This window comes from Mus pahari, chromosome 13 (assembly GCF_900095145.1).
Source record: "Mus pahari chromosome 13, PAHARI_EIJ_v1.1, whole genome shotgun sequence".
NCBI classification, from domain to species: domain Eukaryota; kingdom Metazoa; phylum Chordata; class Mammalia; order Rodentia; family Muridae; genus Mus; species Mus pahari.
Genome location: NC_034602.1, coordinates 10,585,804 through 10,611,449, shown reverse-complemented (window position 1 = coordinate 10,611,449; position 25,646 = coordinate 10,585,804). Strand labels below are relative to the sequence as shown.

The following is a 25,646-nucleotide window of genomic DNA, read 5'->3' as shown; positions in this document are numbered from 1 at the left end:
AGAAGAAGAAGAAGAAGAAGAAGAAGAAGAAGAAGAAGAAGAAGAAGAAAAGAAAAGAAAAGAAAAGACGGGTCGGGGGTTGAAGTAATGAATTCCTCGGTCTCTCTTTAGCCAAAGTCCATCAAAGGTAGTAATCTGTGGCCCAGTAAACTAAGAGTAGACTTATTTTTTTTTTCTTTCGAGACAGGGTTTCTCTGTGCAGTCCTGGCTGTCCTGGAACTCACTTTGTAGATCAGGCTGGCCTCGACTCAGAAATCCTCCTGCCTCTGCCTCCCAAGTGCTGGGATTAAAGGCGTGAGCCACCAAGCCCGGCAAGAGTAGACTTCTAAGAGCTGGAGACAAAGCACGTTATTCACAGACTGGATAATTTACTTTGGTGTTACCTTTAAACTTCATCTCTGCCTGTAATGCCAAAGTTTTATGGCTGTTTGCCTTTTGTTTTCTGCGTACATATTTTTAAAAATATGCCCGCTCTAGGTGGGCATGGTGTTGCATGACAGTAATCCCATCATGGGGAGGCCAGCGGAGGCCACCTGCACTTCCCCCACCCTCCCACCCCGCAGTGCTTCTCCAAACCCAAACTCTCTGGCAGCATCTAAACTCCTCCCCATCTCCGCCCTCCGCCACCTCCCCCCTTGATTTTTAATCCAAAGGTTTGGAAGGAGGGAGGGGACAAAACGGGAGCCAGATGTGCTCTTGTCTTCGGCTCCCGCCTCCTCCCTCTTGGGCTTCCTAAAACCCGGAGCCCCGGAGACAAGGATTCGGATCCTGACAAACGCAGTGCCAACCATGCTGTTCCGAGGCTCCTCCCTGACTGGAAGCTAGCGGGCGGGGGAGTAGAAGAGGGGCACGCTCAGTAGGCGGGACAAAGTGTTTTGTGAGTGTGTTTTTTTTCCCCCCTCTCTCTTTTTTATTTTGGTCGCAAGTAGGAAGCTTTTTGCACTCCACCACCTCTGGCCGCTGGGAAGACGTCATCGCTTCCGCCCTACTTCCTCCTCCTGTTGGCGGCGCTGAGAATCCAATATGGAGTAAATCGGTGGAGTGGCGAGATGGGGCTCGGACGGGGCGCCCTGCACCGCCTCCCAGGCGCATCTTCCCCGGCCGCCGAGCACTACCCGGAACCCTGATTGGCCCGGTCCCCGGGGGCGACCCCGGCCCGGCCCCAGCGCAGCCGGCTGCCCGCCCGCCGCCCCGAGCGTGCTTGTTTTTCTGCTGCTCTCCCCCTCCGGGTCCCCTTCCCAAATCTCGCCCCTGCACCCCCTCAGAGCTCCGGGGCCGTGCCCGGCCGGCCCACGGCGTCCGCTGCCTGGTGTGCCCCCTCCCAGACCTCGCCCTGATCTCGGGGTTCTCCATTTCCCCGCCTGCCTCGGCGCCCCCTTCATCTCTAGCTCCCCCTCCACCACCAAATCAGGAGATGTCGGAGATGTGAAGAAGGGGGGCGAGCGCACAGGAAGATGAAGGGAGCCAGGCTGCACGCCGCGGGACAGGCGTCTAGGTGAACAAGAAAATGACCGAAGAAACACACCCGGACGAGTAAGTTCGCCGCGGGTGGGACGCGGGTGCCCGGCGGTGCGGTGCGGGGGCGGCCGCCAAGGACGCAGGAGGGGACTCGTCGGGGGAACTTGGCCTGGGGTGCAGCGGCTGACTGAGCTGTCGGGGCTCTGCGCGAGGTTCTCGGCTTGGCTGGGGGAGGCGGCAAAAACCGCCTGGGGTCTGCAAGTCCAGGTCGCAGCCCGGGCCAAGGGCGCGCAAATGACCTCGGGGCGGTCCTCGGGCTGCGGGAGCGGAAGCTCTGACGCCCTCCACGCGGGGCATCCCGGGGTCGATGGGTCTGTGTGCATGGTGACTTTGTGACTCCTGGCACTGCCGCCCTCCCATAGCCCTCTCCGGAGCCCTCTGGGGCTCGGGCTCCGCCATTTCGTTTTCTTGAATCGCTCTCATTTGCATACCACATTTTCATTCATAAAAACACGGAGGAGTTGGGGGGGAGGGCCAGTCGGGCTCGGCACAGGGTCCGTGCGCCCGGGTCCTCGCAGCGGCCAGAGCGCGGAAGCAGCCTGCCGAGTCCCGGCGCGCGTGAGTGTGTGCACGCGCGTGTGGGCCGGCACACGCGCCCCGCGGTGTCGGGGCAGCACTGGGGGCGGATCCGAAGCGTGTGCAGCGAGGGCGGGAGAGCGTGCGGGGAAGCGCGCTCCTGGCATGTATGTGAGGGAGAGCGCGTGCCCGTGCGTGTGCCCGGCCCGCAGGCCCGAGGGGAACAAAGCTCTAGGTGCTTAGTCAGAGGTGCTTATGCTCGCCCCTCGGGGAGACCCGGGCTTGTCACCGTCTCTGGGCCAAGTGGCAGCTGCTTCCCGCCGAAGTCGCACTTAGGTTTGGATCTCCGCTCTAGTGTTCGAGGCGTTTCCCTCTCGGGGAGCTGGGGGCGGGGCTGCCCGTGGGCCCCAACGGGTACTTAGCCAGGGGTCCTAGCCGTGCCCGGCTCTGAGACTGCTGTTCAGTGGCTGTATTCGCTCACCACTTTTTTTTTTTTTTTTGTGAATAAGACGTTCTCCTTTATTGTCACATGATACCCCTCCTCCCTTGCACATTCATAAATCCTGAGCCTGCCTCGGCTCCTTTCATTCAGTGCTGCCATTAGCCAAGGTAGCAGCGGACTCCAGAATGGGTCCGCAGTCTCGGGGACGCTGAGGGGAGGGGGACCTGGAGAGGTGGCGCTGGAGTGGCTGGAGACTAGCTCCCAAACCCTGGGTCTTTAGCTTTTGTGTGTCCACCCCACCCACCTCCCCCTTGAGCGTCGACACTCTAGAGTGCAGAGAGGGGAAGTGACTCAGGACTGGGCCACAGGGCAGCTTAAAGAGCTCTTGTAGCAGGTGGCAAAATCCTGTGTACCATTCTAAGAAATCTCCCTTTTTTTCCTTTGTTTTCTTCGGTGCTGGAGTTCGCACCCAGGGCCTGCCACAGCCAGACAACCAAGAGAGCTCCATTACTGAGCTGAGGCCCAGCCTTTGATTGGTTTTAAATGGCCTTTTATCCTGTGGCGTTCATTGTCAGACTGGGTGGAAGGAAGCTGATGTTCTGCAAAGGGAATTTCCTTCGGTGTGTCTCCAGGGAACTTTGACTGCAGTAACCCTAATCTGTCAAGACACCTGTCCCTGGAGAGGTTCCCACCTGCTGTGCGAGTCTCACAGCATGCTTTGGGCTGTTTTAGACATTTTATTTTGCCTTACCATACCTGTCATTGAAATCATAAAGTGGGGGAAGAAAGTTGAGAGTTTTGATGCTGAAATATGGAGGAAAGGAATATCTGCTAGGCCCTCCCCTTTTGAAACTTGGCCAATAAACAGTTCTTTTTCTGGATCCTTGTCTGTACTTGCACTTAGGAAGTAGCCTTGGGGGCAGTGAACGGTATCTGTGCTGTTGGGGGTTCTTGGAGAGCTTTGCCCAGCGAGCATCAAGGTTCCTGGCTCCTTCCACTGGGAGTGCAGGTTTGATTTGTGCTGTTTTCCAGTGGCCAGTCAGCCTCGTGTCTTCCCCCATTTGCTAGCCTAGACGAAAGGACTCCAGGTGAGGACAGCCGTGAGTACTGAGTGAGTACTTTCTCATTCCAGTCTTGGGGAGAGAGATCAGTTTGATTACAATCAGAAGGCTTGTAGAAGCTGAAGTTGGTGGCTCACACCTGTTATCCCAGCAGCTGGGGACCGAGGCAGGAGGGATGTCATGAGTTTGAGCTCAGGTTGGGTTAAGAATAAGACCCTGACTCCAAAAAACTAAAGAATTCCTTTAATCCCAGCACTTGGGAGGCAGAGGCAGGTGGATTTCTGAGTTCGAGGCCAGCCTGGTCTACAGAGTGAGTTCCAGGACAGCCAGGCTATACAGGAAAACCCTGTCTTGAAAAAACAAAAACAAAACAAAACAAAAAAAGTAAAGAATTCTGTTGAGATAGTAGGTCTTAAAGATGGGTTCTAGTTTCAGAGGGTTAGAGAACCCTGGTGTCTTCACCACTGTTGAATTGGCTTTTGGGGGTTATATTTCGTTCTTGTCTACATAGGGCCTCACCACGAATCCCCTGGCTAGCTTGGTACTTTTTATGTAGGGCAGGCTGGGCTCTTAACTTAGAGGGATCCTCCTGTCTCAGGTTCCTGAGTGCTGGAATTACAAGTGTGTGTTCTCGCACTGGCCTCTGGAGTGTCTTCATGGGATTCCTGCAGCAATGGAATATGTAGAACTCACCATGTTATCTCCATTTTGGGGAACCTGAGGAGAGTTTAAGTAGTTTGTCCGAGACCATCCCTTCAGTCTCCAAAGTGGAGAATTCACTCAACAGCCCACTTCAGGAAGCACCCCTTGCTCCTAGCTAGTATCTGAACGGTGGTGGCCAGCCTTAGTGAACCTGGTCTCAGGCAGCTAGTCGGGCACCTTTCGCTATGGCTGTAGCCCTCTGTGCCTCCTGGTCGCTTCTGTAAGTCATTCCTTGATCCCTCCCTGATTGTACTAAATTGATGAGTTTCTTGTTGCCATGGTTTTTCTTCATTGTCATGAGGTATGTGGAGCCTAGCAAATTAAAGTGAAGTTAAACAAACTTGGGCATGAGGATTCTGTGTTTGCCCCCAAGATTATGGATGGAGGTTCAAAGTAACATTACTGGAGTGTTGGACTTAATATGGTGAAACGAGTATGGAACACTAAACCTAATATAATACAGGCAATGCTGAGCCATATGACATTTTGTCTTTTAAAGGGTTTAATGTGTGTGTGTGTGGTGTGTGCACACATGTGTGCCATGTTACTCCTGTCAGAGGACAGCTTTGTGAAGTCGGTACTCTTTTCTCCTTTATGTGTATTCTGGGAACCAAACTCAGGTCATCAGGATTGCATGGTAAGTACTTTACTTGCTGAGCCATCCACTCTCCCCAACAGAGCCCTGAGTTTTGTTTTCTTGAGACAGGGTGCCATGAGCTCAGGCTAGCCTCAGACTCCATGTGCAGCCAAGGCTGGCTTCAAACGTCTCCTTGATCTTCCTGTCTCTACCTTCTTTTTTTTTTGGGGGGGGGGGTTCGAGACAGGGTTTCTCTGTGTAGCCCTGACTGCCTGACTGTCCTGGAACTCACTTTGTAGATCAGGTTGGCCTCGAACTCAGAATTCCTCCTGCCTCTGCCTCCTAAGTGCTGGGATTAAAGGCGTGTGCCACCACTGCCAGGCTTGGTTTTAGTTTTTGAGACAGGTTTTGCTATGTAGCACTGACAGAGTCTCTGTGCCAGGCAGTCTTTACAAATCGAAAACCCTTGACATTGAAAATATGAGTTGACCATGCAGAGTTGGAATCTTGGTCCATTCAGTAGAACATGCTGCCTCCTTGGTGGCTACAGCAGGTCTCACCCACGTTCCTACTGCCTTAACCAGTAAGACCTGACAGTACAGCAGTAGGGAAATCTACAACTATTTTGCCCCAACAACTTTTTGCTGCTTTTGTGTGTTTTTGTGGCTTTCCATGAAGTTCCTGTTTTGCTGAGGGTGGCCTTGAACTCATGAGTGTTAGATTACTGTGACTGTTTCTCCTCATTCTGGGATTGTGTTTTACTTCCCATCCATAGGTGAATGTTACTCATCCTTCCAGGCTCCCTGAGCCATCCTTTTGGGAGGCTGTCCTCATCCCCCCCTGCTCCACTTCCAGTCCCTTTTCCTCCTATTCTGCCAGACAGTTCTGACCACGTAGCTGGGCTTCTCCCAGGCTAGATTCTGTGTCAGACTATGGACTTTTTGGATTCAGGGTTGTTGCTTAGTAATTCCACTGCTCAGTTTTCTGCTGTTGGCCCAGTAGCATTCAGGACATCGTATTTGTTTAATAAATGTGTACTGAAGAAAATAATAGATACTATTATTTCAAAATGCTGTTTGGGGGCTGGGGAGGTGGCTCAGTGTGTAAAAGCATGCAAGGGCCTGAGGTAGACTCTCCCAGAGTCCGTATAAAGCTGGACACAGTTGTATGCATCAGGAGACTTGGTGCTTCTGTTGTCAGGTAGCAGGCCTACACAGGAATTTCCAGAAGTCTGTGGGTCAGGTATCCTGGCATACATAGTAGCAAATGAAAAGACCCCAGGGACTGAAGAGGTGGCTCAGCCAGTAAGAGCTCTTGCTGTTTTTATAGAAGACCCAGGCTCAGTTCTCACATGGCAGCTCACAACTAACTGTAATTCTGGTACCAGGGAATCTGATATACTTTTCTGGTTTCTGTGAGCACCAGGCACTCATGTGGTATCCATCCATCCATCCATCCATCCATCCATCCATCCATCCATCCATCTATCCATCCATCCCTGCCTGCCTGCCTGCCTGCCTGCCTGCCTGCAGGTGATATAGTTAAAATAAAAACTAAAGAGAGAGAAATACCCTGTTGGCAATGATCAATACTTGAGGTTGTCTCTTGACCTGTACATAGGCACCGTGGTCCATGTATGATCCTACATCATGGAGGTACACACACACACACACACACAAGATGTTTTGTTCTTGGGAAGAATGTAGTAATTATAGTTGTGGCACTTATTCAGCACAGGCTGTAGTTAGCCACCCTTTGAGCAAGCAACTTACCTGTTCTGAGCGTGCACACAAGGCTTGCTTTCGTGAAATTGAATATAGAACTGTCAGAGTGGTACTGTCCTGGGTTACTCAACACCATTCTGACTGTAGTGGTTGAGGTTAGAATTGGGAAGCAGAAGTTGACTGTTGTTTGATTGGTCAGATTTTAGAGATGGGGGTTAGGGAGTCTCACTGTGTTGCTAGGCTGGTCTTGAGCTATTGAACTCCAGCATTCATTCTTCCTGCCTCTATATTCCAGAGCTTGGACTGTGGCATTGTGTCACTGGATCAGCACATTTCCAGCTTAGAAGTAAATCTCTGGCATAGTAAGATGGGTCTGTGTTTCTACCCCTTTGAGGAGTCTGCAGAAATCACAGAATTAGTAATTTGCAGTAGCTGCAGGGTTCCTGTGGAGTCTTCTCACTTGATGCTGGAGGCAGCTGTGCTGATGAACCCCAGTACTGGCAGAGATCCGACATTACTGACTGGACTGCACACAAACACACACAAACAGCAGATTCTCAGCTGATGGAGGGAGAGCAGGAAGTTTTGATGTGTATGGTTTGTTTTGGCTCATCGTCTCTGAAGGAAATTAGACATTAAAGGTAAGACCTGAGCCATGTGGGGGCTCTTTCTAGGGCTTCTGATCACATTTTCCATGGATACAAACAGTGCCCTGCGTGGCAGAGTGTATGTGTTTTTGATTTATTCTTTCACAATCTCATGCCCACACACATGTAATGTGCTCTGTTCATTAGACATTCCCTATCCCCATCATCCTCAAGCCTTTCTCATCCCCCCACACCCCCACCCACTTGCTGTTCTGTTCCTGTGAACTAACATGTGTGGCACTTGGCTAGTTGAGGGTATTTCTAAATTGTCTCTGAGCAACCCATTGTGCTTTGAGTTTGTGATTGGCCTACTGCATTTCATTGTTGTTTGCATGCGCACGGGTGGGGACAAGGAGTATTTTTTGCATGTTTGCCCTGGGTAGGTGTGTACTTAAATGGAAAGAAAATAGGCTAGGATTAATAAAAGACTTGATACTGACTGCTGAAAGAGCCCACCCACCTAAAAGGCAGCTGTTTTACAACAACTGGGTTCCATTTATTTTCTCTTTTTTTTGTTTTGTTTTGTGTTTTGTTTGTCTTTCGAGACAGGGTTTCTCTGTATAGCCCTGGAGGTCCTGGAACTCACTCTGTAGACCAGGCTGGCCTCAAACTCACAGAGATCTGCCTGTCTGCTGCACCATTACAACCACACGTCAGTTCCCTTTCTTTCTTTCTTTCTTTCTTTCTTTCTTTCTTTCTTTCTTTCTTTCTTTCTTTCTTTCTTTCTCTTTCTTTCTTTCTTTCTTTCTTTCTTTTTTAAGATTTATTTATTTATTATATGTAAATACACTGTAGCTGTCTTCAGACACTCCAGAAGAGTGGAGTCAGATCTTGTTACGGATGGTTGTGAGCCACCATGTGGTTGCTGGGATTTGAACTCAGGACCTTCGAAGAACAGTCGGGTGCTCTTACCCACTGAGCCATCTCACCTGCCCGTCAGTTCCCTTTCTTAGATGATGGTCATTAACAACACATTCAGGTAGCCTTTTGTAAACATGACTGTCACAGTGTGCTAAGTCAAGGTAGTTGACTGAAAACAGTTTTCTTTATTTGTGCTTAGTGGGTGGAGCTAAAGAAATCAGCTTGAATTTATCTTAGCTTTCAGTACTTTTGTTTTTGTTTTATATTTTAGACAAAGTCTCACAAAGTAGCTTGGCTAGCCTGGAACATTATGTAGACCAGGCTGGTCTTGAATTCACAGAGATCTAACTGCCTCTGACTCCTGAGTGCTGGGGTTAAAGATATGCGCTGACACACTTGGCTGTATTACGTACTTTCGATTGAAGATTACTACAACAGACATAGGCAGCTTCTGAAATGTATGGTCGTGGCTTGTTCCCTGTGTCCTTGCAAAAGTAATTCTTTTCAGATCTAGTTACATTGTTTGTAGTTATATTCCCAGCAGATCCATTCATAAATGCATAGAATGTGCCAGGCTAAATGTCAGTTGTCTTCCCCTGATTCGTGTAATAATAAGGTTCTCTCCTTTTTGTCTTTGTGGTTTATTCTGTTCTTTCCTTATGCTGTTGCACAGCCTTGGATCCCTCCTCTAGTCCCGATGGCTCAGATAATCCAGGCTGGGCTTACATTTGTGTCCCATAGGGACTGCGGGTGCACCGGGAAACTTTGCCTGTGATGTCTGAAGAATTTATTGGCTCTTCTATCCATGGCCTGACAGTGCATATCAGTAGGTGTTCTGTAAACATCTGATGGAAGTTAATGTTTTCTTCATTAAAAAAACATTTCACCTACATAAACATTTAATGATAATTCACTTTCTTCTTGCATACAAAAAGATTTTTTTCTTTCTCTTTTTCTTTTTGGCACAGGTTCTCAGTTTGGCTTAGAATTCACCATGTAGCCTAGGATGACATTGAATTGCTACCCACCCAGTTCTGGCACTTAAATCCAGGCCTTGGCATACTAGGCGAGCACTCTACCACCCAAGCTCCATCCCCAAGCCCATTTTTGTTAGTTTGTTTTGTTTTGTTTTGTTTTGCGTCAAAGTCTCACTATGTAGCCCTGGCTGGCCTAGAACTTACTATGTAGACTAGACTGACCTTGAACTCAAGAGATACGACTGCCTCTGCCACTCAAGTGGTGGGACTAAAGTTGTGGGTCACCCCTTTTGTTCCCCATTTGATTTTCAAGACAGTTCTTATTCTATATAGCCCAGGCTGGCCTATATAGAACTCACTGTAACCCAGACAAGCCTCAAAGTTGTACCCTCTGGTCTCCACTTTTCATGTGCTCGAATTACAGACATAAACTGCCACCTCTAGCTTGGGACCACCAAAACCAAGAGGGAGGCCACCATGAAGGAAGTGGAATAAATGTGGCTTTAGACACCACAGAAACTCACTGTGTTGAACTGGTCTAGACCTGACTCCTACTAAGTAGAAGTGTAGAAGCCTGGGGAAGCTTTCGGTAGACATCTCATGTTGGGAGTTAACTGGACCCTCTTCACATCTGCTCTGGCTCCTTGTGTGACAAGATGTCTCGTCTTCAGAATTCCGTGTCAAGTACCTACGTCCTGTCCCCACTTTAAGGTAGAGTGCCTTGCTCAGCGTTCCTTGGAGCTCCTGAAAGGAGAACCAGGTTGTGAACGTCATGTTCTGCTGTTTCCTTTGCTTCTCTGATGTCCTGGTAGAATAAAACATTCTTTTTCTGTATGTCTGTAGTGTTGGTAATGGCCAGCTGTCATTACCTCAGTGGGGCTGAAGGGGATGGGGTGAGCCTCAGGGCTCCCCTGATGATGTTGGCTTAGGATGTGTTTTGCCAACTTGCATGCCATGTTGGTATTTCATTTTATATTTCCTACCAAGGAAACAAGTGAGGTGCTGGGCCAGTTTGATTTAGTAGATATTCCAACAGTTTGATTCGAACAATTTGGTTCTTTTGAAGTAAACAGTCTTAATATAGTTACCCATTGCTTAGCCATTGAGTCAAGTCTGTTTTTTCCCCAGGCCATGTGCACCAGGTTTCAGGATCCAGATAAGGAGCTTCTGGTGGTTACTGGTGTGTGGGCCTTGCTGTCCTTTCTTAGATTTTTGTTGTTGTTGTTGTTGTTGTTGTTGCAGGGATGTTAGAGCATGAGAACAGGTGTTGATATCCTGAGTGGTACATACAGATTCTGAGCATGCGCTTAGGGCCCTAATTGCAAAATCACGTATGAATTATTGTATAGCTAGAGACGAGCAGCGCAGGGTGCAGCTGGAGAACTGAGTGACCGGCCGTGCTACTGCCTGTCACTGAATACAGAGAGCCTAACACCTACCCTAATCCACCTACTTGTCAGAGCGTGACTCAGGCAGTCCCTGCCCTTGGGGAACTTACGGTCTAGGATGTTAGACACTTTCTCGAGCCTTACGGGTACGAGGACAGTTTCGTCTTCTCAGTTCACTGATTGCTACACTTGCCCCTATTCTCGCCTGCTAAAGAACTTCCCGGATCCTGGAAGCTTCATGCTGAGTGTTGTTAGGATCTGTATGAGGTCAGTCGTCCCTGGCAAGCAAGGCCCTTGAGTGGCTTGTAAGGCTCGCAGAGGTTGTGTTGTACATAAGTACATGGGAGGGGTTGCCTGTGGGTGGAGCATGGCTGACCCTCCAGCATCCCTGTGCTATAGGTGAGGAGAAGATTTTGTAAAGTTAACAACTTGCCCAGCCACTGAGGATATAGGTCACTAGCGTGCACAAAGGCACTCTGCTTTTCATATCTACTGCCACACACACAAAATAATAATGCTAATAATCAATTAAAAGGTTTTATCTTGTTTGATCACAGCAGGATTTTTGTTTGTTTTATTTTGTTTTGTTTTAAATGAGGCCTCATTCTATGGCCTCGGCTGGCCTGAATGTCATGGGGTTCATTCGTCCTTGGTACCCTCAGTGCTGGGTTTATGGGTGTGGTTCATCAGGCCTAGCAGGACTTTGGTTGTATTATTATTATTATTATTATTATTATTATTATTTTATTTTTAATTTTACAGTTACTATTGTTGTTCTTGTTATTGTTTGAGGCAGGGTTTATCTGTGTAGCCCTGGCTGTCCTAGAATTCACTCTGTCGACCAGGCTGAGTCTGGCCTTGAACTCAGATCCACCTGGCTCTGCTCCCTGAGTACTGAACTGCGATACCCAGCTTATTTTTGTAGTTATGAAAATTTTATTCTGTGTATTTAAGTGTTTTGCCTGTGTGTATACATGTACACCACACGCATCCCTGGTGCTTGAGGAAGGCAGAAGAGAACACCAGATCTGGAACTGGAGTTACAGATGGCTGTGAGCCACCATGTGAGCTGGCAACTGAACTCGGGCCTCGGCAAGAGCACCAAGCGCTCTTAACTGCTGAACCACTCCACCAGTCCCAGGGTTTGATTCTTTTGTTGTTGTTGTTGTTGTTTTTTGTTTGTTTGTTTGTTTTTTGAGACAGGGTTTCTCTGTGTAGCTCTGGCTGTCCTAGAACTGAATCTAGACCCGACTGACTGGTCCTCAGATAGGTCCTCATAGGTCTGCCTGAGTCTCCCTTCTGAGTGTTGGGATTAAAGGTGTGCACACACTCCCCAGCCGAACTCAGAATCTTGTAAGCATTTTAATGCTAGGTGACAGACATGTCTTTGGCAGTCCTTCATTGTGGATTGAACCTAGAACCTCATGTTGGCTGGATGCGCTCTATGAGTAAGCTGTCCTCAGCCATTAAGGTGGCTTCCTCTGCCTGCAGTATGAATAGAGCAAGCTGCCTGCCTTATCCCAGATGGAAAGTGTGTATGAAGAAAGTAGCCAAAGGGCACACTATACCTGGACCCTCCCACCGGTAAGAAACAGGAGCTTTCCAAAGGACGATGGTATAGATTGGCATCCTGACTAGGTGGGGCTTGAGATGGTGCGTGTTTTCAGAAGGAATTAAGATTTTTTTTTTATTTTACATATATGGGTCCAGACCTAAGATGATGAAACATAGCTGGTATTATTAGTTTTTTTGTTTTGTTGTGGCTCATGGGACAAGGTGGGACGTAGTAACTGGAGATAGTACCAAAACTGTCTCTTCTCCTCCCTAACAGAATTTCCTAGTTGACTTTTAATGGGAATGAGTTGAGGAAAACTTGGTGTTATCTTCTGGCAGTTGAAAATAAAAGTTGAAGCCAGGCAAGGTGGTATGGTATACATCCTTAATTCCAGCACTTAGGAGGCACAGGCATCTGTTCTACAAAGTGAGTTCTAGGACAGCCAGGGCTACACAGAGAGACCAAAATCGGGGTGGGTGTGGGTGTGGGGTGTGGGTGTCAGAAAACCAACCCCTCCCTTCCAAAACCAAACCAAAACAAAACCCCCAGAAACCCAAAAAGTTGGTTATGCATGCCAGGAGCCCCAAGAAATCTGTCACTTAAGTACACGAAGGCCCCCAACTGCGGAATATCTCAACAAGCTGCTGGCAGTCTGCATCTTCTAGAGAAATCCGTCGTGTACGGAAAGCCTGCTGGCTCTGGGCAGCACGCAGGCTCAACTCTAGAAGAAATCACAGGAAATAATTAAACAGAGAAGGTCAGAGAGAGGGGAAGTTCTTGTGTTGTTTCTGATGCGGATAGCATTGTTGTTAACAGGGATCAAGATGATGATGTTTAAATCCCCTGGCATGCGACTGCTTGGGGTTTTGATTGTGTTTAAATCGTGGCTCTTTTAGTTTATTCTTTTAGACAGCAATCTTGTTAGGAAATGAATTGCTTTTAGGTCTTATCAGGGTTCCCTGTGTGCCTAAGCAGAAATCTTGAGTAAGAGTTGCTTGGAGCCGAGCGTTTAAATGGGGTGACTCTCAAGACTATTGGAGGTTATAGGTGTCTGCAGCTCTCCCTAATTCTTCTGATTAAACACTTTAACATGATAGTTTCCTTAATTGGAATAATGATGGGATATTAGCATGCATATTAAACCATTTACCTAAGTCTGAATAGGGTTAAAATGTAAATGATCTGTCACTTGTCAGTTCTTACTCTTTGAGATAATTCCTGGTGAGGAATGAGAAGAGACTGGAATATGAATTGGAGGAGGGAGGACTGTACTCGGGCCTGGCTGCTGGAGAGCTAAGAATAGACCACAAGGCTAAAATAAGTGAGAGATTCTTTGTTTCCCCCCAAAAGAAGCACTAAAAATACGAAAGCCTGTAGCTCTCCTGGGAGAAGGGGGACCCTGTGCTTTATTAGTCTGTCATAGTTTTCTTCCTGAGAATCCTGAGTAGGGCCTAAGGTCCATTCCCGGGAAGTCAAGACTATTTTTAAAGATTTGTATTTTTTTTTTAAACTGTATATATGTGTGTGAGTATGTGTGTGAGTGCAGATTCATGGAGAGGCCAGACGAGGAGGGTGTCGTATCCCTAGCATGCACCGAGCCCTGGGTTTGATCCCTTGTGCATAATCAGCAAAACTGTGTAGAGCCAAGCCTGTAAGTGCAGAAGGCAGAGGCAGGAGGATCATGAGTTTGAGCTGGCCTGACTACATAGCAAGTACTAGCATACCCAGAGCTACATAGTAGATCCCATCTCAAAAACAAAACAAAGGAGAGCAACAAAACCAAACCAGAAATAATAAACAAAAAAATAAGCACCCATGCCAACACAGATACGTTGATTGTGATACTGGGGAGGCGGAGGCAGGTGGCTGGCTGTGAGTCGGAGGTCATCCTGGATTACATAGTTCTAGAGTAGCCAAAGCTACATCATAATAACCCGTTTCAAAAATTGAAAAAATAAAATTTAAAACACAACAAGCTTTGATTTTCTATGGTTTTTCTCTTAAAGAGAAAAAGAAATAAATTGATTCTTTTATGATTGATTGATTAATTAATTAATTTGGTGAATATACTAGCCAAAGCAGACTGGCAGAAGGGTGCTTGTGTGCTTGCAGGGAGAGGCAGGCCAGACAAGCTGGGGAGGGGCCAGCTCTTGTCCAGAGGCTTCCTGTACCAGCAGGACACCCCATGTAGAAGTTCATGCTTGGTGAGGCTGGAGAAAACCAGTATGGTCCCCTGAGGCTAACTTAGGAGATGGCTGAGTGCTAGGCCAGGAAGTAGGTGTTGGGACTTTTGTCTGAAGACCTGGAGCAAGCTGGTGAAGAAGCTGTAAGTTGGTAACAAAACTAGTTAGAGGGTGAGGGCTACGTTGGCGACAGGGACACTCGGCACTGTGTCTGTCGTTTCGGATAGGACTTTTCAGTTTGGCTTTAGCGCCGAGGGTGTTGCTGGAGAAGCTGCCTTCATGAGAGGTCATTGGTCTTAAGGTGTGACCTTCAGAACGGTAAAGCACCTTGCCGCGACTCTGAAAGCCAGGCACCCTCCTTAGAACCCCGGGAGGGTTTCTAGTGTGTTAGCTTCATATCGCTGCCTCTCCTCTCGCCCTCTCTCAGCAGGGCAAAGCATCTGCTACTCACTCACCACAGCACTGTATAGAGCTGGAGCTGTTGGGAAGTGACAAGCTTGGGTCCCTTCTTCAACACATACATTGTAGTCTGGCAAGGCAACTTAAGGTCACACAGCCATGGTGTGGTTGGAGCTATGGCAGAGAGGTAGCGTCTGGTCTTGGTCCCATCCCGTTTTGTGTTTTATATTAAACATTTGTGACCTTCATTGGCTCTAAGTTGTCAGAGCCTCGGGAGACAAGAAGAAGATGGAGACAACATCCGTTCGGATCCGTGTGGCCCACGTAGATATTGAAGCCTCAACAGGAACAGATTGCTAGCCTTGGTCACATGCTGTGCAAGGGTGAGATAGAGGCGCTTCCAAATGCTCTTCCTGTGTGTGTCGCCTGTGGCTTGGCAGGGGGTACAGGAAGTTTGGGAGTGGAGGCAAGGGGCCTCCAGATGGCCATTCTGCAAGAGAGATGAGCCCTCCAACAGTTGAAATAAAGTTCCCAGGACTTGCTTCTGGGTTACAGAAGGAGCATCTCTGGGGCTACTTATGGTTTTCTCTTGCTGTCCACGCCACACTGTCTATGCCTGTGTGTGCTTTTGAGGTTTCCTGCCAAGGCCATGTGGTCATAGGCAGCAGGAAGGAGTATTCAATATGCTGGTCTCCAGGGTGATGGGCAGTAGATGCCAGCCTGGGATGGCTAGTAGTTTAGGCACATTGCTGTGACAGTTCATGCTAACATACACTGTTAACAGCAAAGAGAAAGAAAGGCGTGTTGCTCTGTTGGTCATGGAAGAACGTTTTCCCTTACTGTTTTTTAAATAGGCTGTCATTGTGTATCCCAGGCTGACCTGAGAGTCAGTGGCATTCATCCTGCTTAAGCTTCCTGGGTGCTAGGATTACAGACTGTGCCATCGTACCTTGCCAGCCAGCCTGGATGCCCCCTCCCCCTTCTGTAGGGTTTCCACGCGAGTCTCCTGCCTTGTAGGAGTGCTGGATTTACACATGTGAGCTGCTGGCATCCAGCTCTGTGCCCGGCTTCCGGGGAGAGAACTCAGGCTGTCAGCTTGTGTGGCAAGTGCTTTGAAGGACAGTGTCAACCAACAACTCAGAGTTCCGGAAACCCTTCTTGTCCACGAAATGAAACAATCATGGTTGGCTTACACCTCTAATCCCAGTGCTTGGAAAGAGACAGCCTTCTCTGAAGGAGAATCGGGAGTTCAAGGCCAGACTCGGCTACAGAACAGGCATGAGGCCGGCTGGTCTGTATGTGAATGAAAGAGAGAGAGAGAGAGAGAGAGAGAGAGAGAGAGAGAGAGAGAGAGAGCATGATCCTGAGTTCGCCTGTGCTCTCCTGGGGCTAAGCTCCCATTTTAACCCCTTGTTCACAGGTTTCTAGCTCTCAGTTCATCCTTGCCTGGTTACTTTGCCAAGCTGTAAGTTTCTATCCTACAGCATTTTGACAAGGTCATCTTGATGGGGGCTTGGGCCTCTGAGGAAGAAGTCCTGACAGCCTTACAACAGTGGCTTTCTGCCTTTGTTTCTTTCTCTTCTCTTCCCCTTGCCCCTTTTCCTCTTCTGTTAACAACTTTCTGCCCCTTCCCAAACAGGACTTCGCTGTTTAGCCCGGACTGTTCTGGAAGTCACTCTGTAGACCAGGCTGTCTGTGAACTCAGAGATCCTCCTGCTTCTGCCTCCGAGTGCTGGAATTTAAGGTATGAGCCCCCACCACCTGGCATCCTCTCCTGTTTTTTTGAGACAAGAGTTTCTATGTGTAGCCCAGGCTAACCTTGTGCTTACTGTGTGGTCCAGGTAGGCTTTAAACTCAGTCCTTTTACTTCTGCTTTTGAGTACTGGGAGTGTGTGTGTGTGTGTGTGTGTGTGTGTGTGTGTGTGTGTGTGCTGCAATATGCTTTAGGGGTGTGTGTGCTTCTATAGCCCAGGCTAGCCTCAGACTTGCTGCATAGCCAAGGCTAGCCTTGAACTCCTGATCTCTCCTGATCTCTCGGGCTTCACCTCCCCTCTAGGTTCTGTGTGGTGCTGGATGGAGCCCCAGGTTTTCTGTTGGCTACCACCTAAGCTGTCTCCTCAGCCCTGATCTGCATTTTGGTGTGATTCCCCAGGTGGTTCCTCTGCTTGCCTGCCAGGTCGAGATCTACCCCCCCCCCCAAACTGAAACTTTATCTGCATGTTCGATTTCTTAAATGTCTAACCACCAAACACTTAGCAATCTTAAAGGCCACCTTTGTGCCATACTCCAGCCACCCAGTGCTCTTAACAGTTCTTGAGGGTGTGTTTACACAGACTGAATTTTATGAAGTCCATAAAGACATATTTACCCACTAAGTCACCAGCCGCTCCAAAGGTCAGCTTCCCCAGGTTCATATGGAAGGTACTTAACTCCAAGCCAATTAACACTAAGATGGATGCCAATTAAGGCAAGGAAGGGAGCTTTCAGCCACCATTCCACCCCTCACTTTGCCCTCTGCTGCAGCTTGGCTTTCCAGGAGACAGTGCCTTCTCAGAACCTGTGCAAGTTGGCTCGGTAAAGCGCACAGGTCGAAGTGCCACTTGCCTTGTCGTCACGTGGGAGCACTGCTTAAGAGAATGTTGATGGCCGGAACCCTGATGCCATGGTGGGCTCTTTCCCTAACCTGACCTCCACTGTGAGCAGCAGGAGCGTCGTTAGCAGTGGGGAAGAAGGGGAGAGCCAGGCTGCCTTGCAGCTGCTTTCGAAGCTTCTCCTGAACCCTCAAGGGATTACTGTAGGATTCGATGAAATGTGCTTGGTGCATGGAAAATGAATATTTAAAGAGAGAAGGCAGCAGGTGATGGCAATAACAGGAAAGCCGAAAACGCAAGAACCAACCCATGAGATTAACGGGTGGGTTGTGTATTCCCACAGTGGAAGCAAAACATGCTTAGGTCTGGCTAGGGACCCTCTGCCTCCCAGGTGTCAGCTGTGCATCTCACACTGAGAGCCTTTCCCACAGAGAGTGGGCTCCCGTTTTGACAGACCTGTGTGCTCTGTCTAGATGGGATCTGAGGTAGCCTAGGTTGGCCTCTGTCTCCGAACTTGGCCAAGGATGACCTTCAAGTGCTGGGATGATGGCTGTGAGCCACACATGTCAGACCTACTCTTGCCTGAGCCTCCAGAGTGTTGGGAGTTCAGGTGTGAGCCACCACACCTGACCTGTCTGCTAAGGATTTATGACCGTACAGGGTGCCAAGGGGACTCCAGGAAAGAATGGGACAAGAGAATTTAAGAGAGTGTGGACTTAGCTGGGCGTGGTGGCGCATGCCTTTAATCCCAGCACTTGGGAGGCAGAGGCAGGTGAATTTCTGAGTTCGAGGCCAGCCTGGTCTACAGAGTTCCAGGACAGCCGGGGCTATACAGAGAAACCCTGTCTCAAAAAACCAAAAAAAAAAAAAAAAGAGAGAGAGAGAGAGAGAGAGTGGACTTATAAAAGACATCCAAGGATAATGTTGGATGTCCTTCATCACTCTCTTAGGATGACACAGTGTCTCATTGAATGTGGAGCTTGTGGCCAGCAAGCCCCCACAATCCTCTTGTTCCTTCTTTGCTGCTCCTCACAGGTGCACTTGTGGCTTGCCCGGTGTGGGTGCTGGGTGCTCTCCGTGTAGCAAGCGCTCTCATCTTCTAAGACACCTATCTCCCCAGCCCCCAGTCATCTGTTTCTCCTAGCTTTCCCTACATTGCTGTCTGTCCTGGAAAGCGGAAGTACCCAGAGTGTCCTATTCTCTCATGGTGGGGACTCTCCGAGAGCCCAAGGGAGCGTTGTCCTCAATGCCGAGCTCTGGGGGAGGCTGTCTGGTTGCCTTCCTGTGTTCTTCCCACTCGAGGTGAAGCGGGGACAGGCATGTCTCCATGCGTTACCCATCCGTTTGATTTGTTTGTTTGAGACAAGGTGTCGTTATGTAGCCCTAGCTGGCCTGGAACCCACGGAGATCTGCTTCTGTCCCTTCAGTGCTGGTGTCAAAGGTGTGCACCACTACCCCAGCCTAAGCCAATGCCGTTCTTTAATTTAGGGTTACTTACAGAAGCACAAGCAACTTCTCAGAGCTATGTCATTCAGGAAAATGTCTCTCCTTTCCCCAGCAACTGATAGCTCTCAAGAATGAGTGGGTCCAGTTGTTTAGAACAGGATCTTAGGTGCAGCTCAGACTGGCCGTGACATTGAGGCTGTCTTCCTGCCTCAGTTTGCCAAGTTCTAAAAAGTACACGTGTGAGTCCTACACTTGGTTCTGATTGTTTTTGTTTTTAACATTTATTTTTTATTTATATGAGTACACTTCAGCTATCTTCAGACACACACTCACTAGAAGAGGGCGTCAGATCCCATTACAGATGGTTGTGAGCCACCATGTGGTTGCTGGGATTTGAACTCAGAACCTTTGGCAGAGCAGTCAGTGCTCTTAACCACTGAGCCATCTCTCCAGCCCCTAATTGGTCTTACGATTGAAGCAACTAGAGAGCAAACTTTAGGTTTGCAAAGCAAGTGGATGGCTGGATGTATGATGCTTGCTGTGCTGGCTCAGGCTTGCCCAGCCCACCCAGAAAGGGAAAACAGGCTGTGCGGCATCAGGGTCCCCTGCATCTCTCAAATCTGGCCTTGTAGCCATGGGTTAGAGCCTGGTCCCACCACACACTTCGTAGATAAGGACAATTTCTGTGGCTATGAAACTTGTCTAGTTGAGCTTTTGTTATTTATCTTATCATTAAATACAGTCATCAGTATTCAACACACTCCACCCTACATCAGAACACATACACAATCACTCAAGTTCCCAGTGAAGAAGTTACTCTGAACCAGGTGTGATGGCACAAACTACTATACCCAGGCCAGAAGAGTTCAAGGTCAGCCTCCTGTATAACAGATCAGAGGTTGGCCTGAGCTACATGAGACTCGGCTCCAAAACAACAACAACAACAACAACAACAACAACATGGCAAGTTAGTGAGCCAAGCGTGAAGGAGCCAAATGTCCCATTTGAGGAACTGGTTAGATTTTTCTATTGCTTCATGTAGCATCAAGCTGTGGAACCAGAAGCTAGAGTGGCCCTGACCAACTCCCAAGCTTTCAGGACTGCCTCTAAAGGTATGCCCTTCTCTCCATCAGGTCATCCAGGTAGAGCAGGTTAGCTCCCAGCAATAGGAGAAGAAAAGCTTGCTTTTTAGTCATGACCTGTCCCCAATGGCTGCAAAGTGATTTACCAACCAGAGGGAAAGTGACCTGGTGTTATTATCATCACCAGCCCCTTGCTCCTCCCCTTCCCCTTCCCCAGATATAAAATGTCATGTGAACTCAGTGGTACAATGAGCTATTGTCCCTGCTGTTCATGCATCAGCACGGCATGGGGCAGGTGTGTTCATATCTAGCAAAATCAGGCTATTGGTTGCAGGGGCAAATGATGCTTAGTTGCTTGCCTTCTTGCTTGCTGGCTTTTCTAAGATCTGTTTGGTTTTATGTGTGTACATGCTTGTTTTGGTTGTGTGTATGTTCGTATTACCTGTATATATATGTGGCCTGGCGCCTCAGGAGCCAGAAGAGTTCACTGGATTCCCGAAACTGGAGTTAAAAATTGTTGCGAGCTATCATGTGGGTGCTGGGAACCGAACCTGGGTTCTTGCAAGAGCATCGAAGTTCTCTTAACCTCTGAGCCATCTGTGGAGCCCTGATTTCCTTTTCCTTTCTGTGCTTAACAGTTCACTTCATTGCTCCTGCCCACTCTGAGTTGGACTTCAAGGGGGCCTCTGAGTTACCAAGGGCACCTCGCACAAAGGGCCAGTCATTTCACAGAAGCCCCAGTTCTCAGGTGGGAGTGCCTCTGGTGGGAGGCAGAGGGTGGATCAGCCTGAGGACTTGTGGAGGAACTCAGATGTAGCTGCTTAAATTAGTTCAAAGTGAGAAATGTAATTACTATGCTTGCTCAAACCAAATGTCTGAACATTGTTATACAATGAGGTGTAATCTCAGAAAAGGAGGTTGCATACACAGCCGCAGCACTCCCACAAAACAGCCTTTGTGTTCCCGCAGCCCCGGAGCTGATTAATCTTCTGGGGGGTTGTTGAATCCTATTAAGTTCAGGTGTGTGTGCTGGACTTAATTGGCGGAGTTTGGACACTCATTTACAGTTCCTTTGCATTTGTAGCAAGTATGTGAAGAAAGAGAAGGAAGCAGCGTCAGCATTTTAGCTAAGAGTACTTGGGTCAGAGTAAAAGATCCCCGAGGAGAAGCAAGAGGGTGCCTCACCACTGGCCCTGTTGTCTGCTTTGAAAGATGTTGTCCTGTTTGAAGGACATTGCTATAGCTATCTGGACATGAAGTTCCTCCATCAGTGTGTATTGTGTATGTCATGTTGACCAAGAGCGTGAGAGGGCAGTTGGGGTTCTGAGTCCACCATTTGTTAGTCATGTGACCCAGGGCAATTAGGCAGGCTATGAGCTTTAGTTCTCTCTTCTGAAAAAATGGGCTGATGTGTATGTGACTAATATACCCTTGGCACACACGGGTATATTAGCAAGCTGTGTTTTAGCATAACCGCATTCACGAAGATGTGTAACAGCAGACAGACATACCAGGTGTGGAGACAAGAGGGGGGAGTGTGGTGTGGTGGGAAGCGGGGGGCCTGGAGCTATGTGAGGCTGGTCCTCAAATGGGTGGCTGTGGCCTACTGGAGAAAGAGAGGCAGATCTGTTTATATTGGAGCAAGTGGTGCCTGACATGTCAGAGCTGTGGCATTATTGGTAAGCACTGGGCATGTGCTTGTTATTTTGAGATAAAGCCATCCTGTGCATCCACCGCCCACAGGCCTTGAAACCTGACATCCTCCTGCCTTCTCAGGCTCCGTACTTATAACTTGTGTTTGTGTGTTCCGTGGCTTCCTGACCCTAACTTCAGGCTCTGTGGACTCCAGCTACCAGAGACCCCGCGGAGGGCCAAGCATCTGCCAGTTCGCTGTGTTGTATGCTTGTGGCACCCATGTTAAATCATACATGTTCCTTGAGAACACTCAAAAGAAACTTATTACAAAGAGTTAGGAGATTTTAAAAACTCAGTTTGATCATAGATAACTAGTAAAGTTGTGTATATCTAGTTACCATGCATTTCATTTTTATTTAATTTTAATTGTGTATATGTTTGTGTGGGGTATGTGCACATGAGTGCACTGCCAGCAGAGTCCAGAAGAGGGCGTCACATCTCCTGGAGCTCGAGTTAGGGGATGGTTGTGAGTGGCTGAGAACCTAGCTCAGGTCCTCTGCTAAAGCAGTCCTTGCTCTTAACTGCTGAGCCATCTCTCCAGCCCCAATAATACATTTCATATATTTAGCTTGTGGGTGTATTTGATTACAGATTTTAATGCAACATGTCTAGCTTGCTATCATACTTCTTAAAACAATTAAAAGTTGTGCTTCACATGTGTTTAAACAAAAGTCCTGGTTGGATCCCCAGGTCAAAAATAAAACAAAATAAATCAAAGGGAACATTGTTGGCATGAATGTTCCATGGATATTGGCTCTCTCACGGTGTGTGTGTGTGTGTGTGTGTGTGTGTGTGCGCGCGCGTGTGTGTGTGTGCGCGCGTGTTTGTCCAGTCATCCAGGAAGGAAGGATCCTATGTTCTTTACCAGCAGACCAACCAGAAGCAACAGCTTCAGGAGTACAGTGACATGTGGTGACCCACCTACTCGGTATAGTTGTGCCCATCAGTGACAGCAGTGATCTGAGCTCTAGGCCTTCCTCAGCTATGGTTAGACGTCACGGGGGTCTTCCTGTGTGACTGCTTCCTCTTCTGCACACCTGCGCGGCTGGCCAAGATTCTGGTCTCGCCAGACACCTTGTTTTGGGAGTCCACCCTTGAGTTTGCCTTCAGTGTTTTGAGGTTCTCTTTGTGTATTCAATCCTTCTGAACTGAGCCCTTTCTGGAAACAGTTGTTTGCTTTGGAAGGCTGTTGTGTTTGCCTATAGTCACTAAAACCCCACCATGCTTTCTTGCAGGGCCTCCTAGAGCTCAGACTCAGGGCAGCCTGGAGCTCTCTCTGTTTGGGTCTGGGAGTACGTGTTGGCTTTGGGATGGGAGTCAGACATTACTAGGCTCTGTCCCACAAAGGGATGGTTTTGAAGTTCTCAGGCAGAGCGGGAGATGCTCAGATGTGGGAGGATTCATCTCTACTTCTCAGTCCACTCCAAAGTGCTCCTGATTGTCTATCCCAGCTCCCCTTTGGCCTCTTGACGGTGCTTCCCCACCGAGCTGCCTAGCTTTCCCTCCTGCCTACTTTTTATTTTTATTTTTGGATACTGGGTCAAGTTCCGTAGCCCAGGCTAGACTCAGACTTGGATTCCTCCTGCTGTCTTCACCCCGAATGTCCCCACGTGTCAGGATTTTGTTTTTGCAGATCTCACTAATTGCCTTGAACTTGTAATTCACCTGCGTTGGCTTCAAGTGTGCCACCATGCCCAGCTAACTCCTGTGGTTACATGGTGACGTTGAGATTTTGTTTTGACTTATTACAACTTCAGTTCTGTAAGGACTGGTACGTTCTACCCAGGGCTTAGCTGCCCCTTTCTTCCAGCTTGTGTGTATGTTTGTGTGTATGTTCACCCAGGGGCTGGCCTGGGTGCTGTCCTGCCCCTGTCTTTACTGACTGTGTGCATGTAACCTTCAGTCTGACTTCTCCAGCTTAGCCTTTCCCAGGACTCAAGGTTTCTATGGTGATTCCACATGGGTGTGTGACAAGCACTTGGTGTGTTCCACCTAACTCCGAGCCTTGCCACATGGGTGTGTGACAAGCATCTGATGTATTCCACCTAACTACCAGCCTTGGCAGATGGCACTACCATTCTTTACTGTCATCTAGGTCCCAAATCTCTGCTATCTTTGCCACCCCACCCCCATTCCATGTTGCCATGGACACACTAGGCACTGTCTCCTGAGCTACATCCCCATCCCTTTGGGCATCCATCTTCCCTGTGTGGCCTTTCCATGCATGGTCATCCAGCTGAGATATCTTGATCCTCCACAGCACACCCCAGACTTACTTTCCTTCCCACTGGCTCTCTTGGCCAGGCTCCTAAAGTTTCTCACGTGAGCTTTGGCCGGAGCACTGGGACGCCACATCACTCTTGTCCTCGAGTACTTTTCTGCAGACTAGCCCCCAAGAATCCTTATGGAAAGCACATTGCTCACCTCCCTTGTTTAAAACTGGATAGGCATTTCCTGTGGGACTCAGCAGTGGCCGGGATCATCACTAACTCCCAGTCTTCCTGGCTTGTGTTGCACAGGCTCTCCTGTCTTCTGTGTAAGTCGGTGCCTCTCTTGCCTCAGGATTTTCACAGTTATAATCCTTGCTTCTGAAAGGGGATACTGTTTCTCGGTTTGCCCAGTCAACTCCTCTCAGGTACCTGTGCTGACCCTAGCCACCTTCTCTTATGTCACCAGACTTAAATATGTCTGGTCTGTTGGCTTATGTGTTCATGCTTGGTCTCTCTATAGGAACAGGAGCATCTTTTGTGTATTTGTGTTCAGAAAGTACCTGGATGTAGTTAGTAGGTTGGGAAGCGTTGGCGAGGTGAGTGACTTTATCTCAACCGTAAGGAAGTTCAGAGCTGTCATCCCTGTTCACTCTCCTTTCTGACTAAAGGTCAAACTGCCTGTTGCTCCTTCTGCAGTGTAAGAAGCCATTTCCAGAGATGATGAGGAAATGAGGCCCTGCCAGGACAAGCTGAGTAAAAGCCCCTGGTTCTTTTTTTTTTTTTTTTTTTTTGAGGTGTCAGGTTCCTGTGAAAGCCTCTGCCCCTTTAGTCACCCCAGAACAAACACTGTGCTGATGTGCTCAACATGTAACTGACATGAGTCCTACACTGTGCTGGGGGTGCGGGAGGGGGCAGGGGCTAAGGGACACAGCACTGACCTTGTGGTTCTTTGTAAACACTGACTCTGGCTTCTAGTTAAATGTAGTAAACTGGGCAGATGTGTGTATCTCTGCTATGGCCCAACTCTAGCAAAATGGCAAAAAGGAATAAAAACAATATAAACCCTCTCTCACCCCAGAAACAAGATAGCAAGCAGATTCTTCCAAGATGTAGAGTGTCAGTGCCTAAATTCGACTTGCCTGCTTGCCTGTCTGCCAGGTAGACAGTACCAACCTGGAGGTGGTTTGATGGAACTTTTCTATGGATTTCCAAAGGCTGCGGTTGAGTATGTAACGACCAAAACCAGTGGACCAAAGGAGAAAGAGAATTCCCCAGAATAGTATCCCCTATAGGAGGGAAGAAAGAGGCCCCAACTCCACAGCCACATACGGGAGCCCTGATAGAGGACCAGCATTCCTAGAAGTATTAGCATGAACAGCAAAGGATGCTCTTGACCCAAATCACAGAATGTTCCAGCCAGCTTGGTCCCATTTGTGGCTTAAACAATAATTCATCATAGGAAGCAGCAAAAATAACCAAGGGGTTGTTTTGTTGGTTTTTCTCCATCTAACCCAGGACCTCTTGTGGGGTAGGAAAATAATTACTGAGGTACAACTTCAGTCCATCTGGGTTTCATTGTTGTTTTCGGAGAAGGGTGCTTGGGATGGTGGTATTAGGCTGTCCTTGAACTCTTGATTCTCCTGCGTGTGCCTCCTAAGTCCTGGGATTACAAGGGTGTTGAGGTTTGGTCTTTTGCTGTATTTTGTAAGGCTAAGTGTGGCTCCCAAGACCTGGTTGCCCCAGAGACGAGATAGCCTGCACTTAGACCCAAATGACTATGTGACCTTGCCCCCAAATTATTTCTGATTGGTAAGTAAAGATGCCAACAGCCAATAGCTGGGGAGAAGAGATGTAGGTGGGTTTTAGGGTTCCCGAGCTTGGGGGTCGGAGAACTACCAGGGAGAAAAAGGTAAAAGAAAAAAATGTCGTCATAGGTCAGGAGTTAAAAAAACATGGCCCGGGGCTGGTGAGTTGGCTCGGTGGTAAGAGCACCCAACTGCTCTTCCAAAGGTCCAGAGTTCAAATCCCAGCAACCACATGGTGGCTCACAACCATCCGTAACAAGATCTGAC

General features: G+C 48.4%; 1 protein-coding gene across 2 annotated transcripts in view; it reads left to right on the top strand.

Moving 5' to 3' along the window:
* Positions 1 to 759: 759 nt before the first annotated feature.
* Positions 760 to 25,646, top strand: part of Spred2 (sprouty related EVH1 domain containing 2) — a 98,551-nt gene continuing 73,664 nt past the window's right edge. The window contains exon 1 of one of the 2 annotated variants that reach the window (XM_021210615.2): positions 760 to 1,533. In XM_021210615.2, coding sequence (XP_021066274.1) covers positions 1,508 to 1,533 — 26 coding nt within the window. In that variant the 5' untranslated portion in view covers positions 760 to 1,507. Of the gene's footprint in view, positions 1,534 to 19,009; positions 20,418 to 25,646 lie in introns of those variants that run through there. The other variant, XM_029545049.1, reaches the window with a different exon arrangement.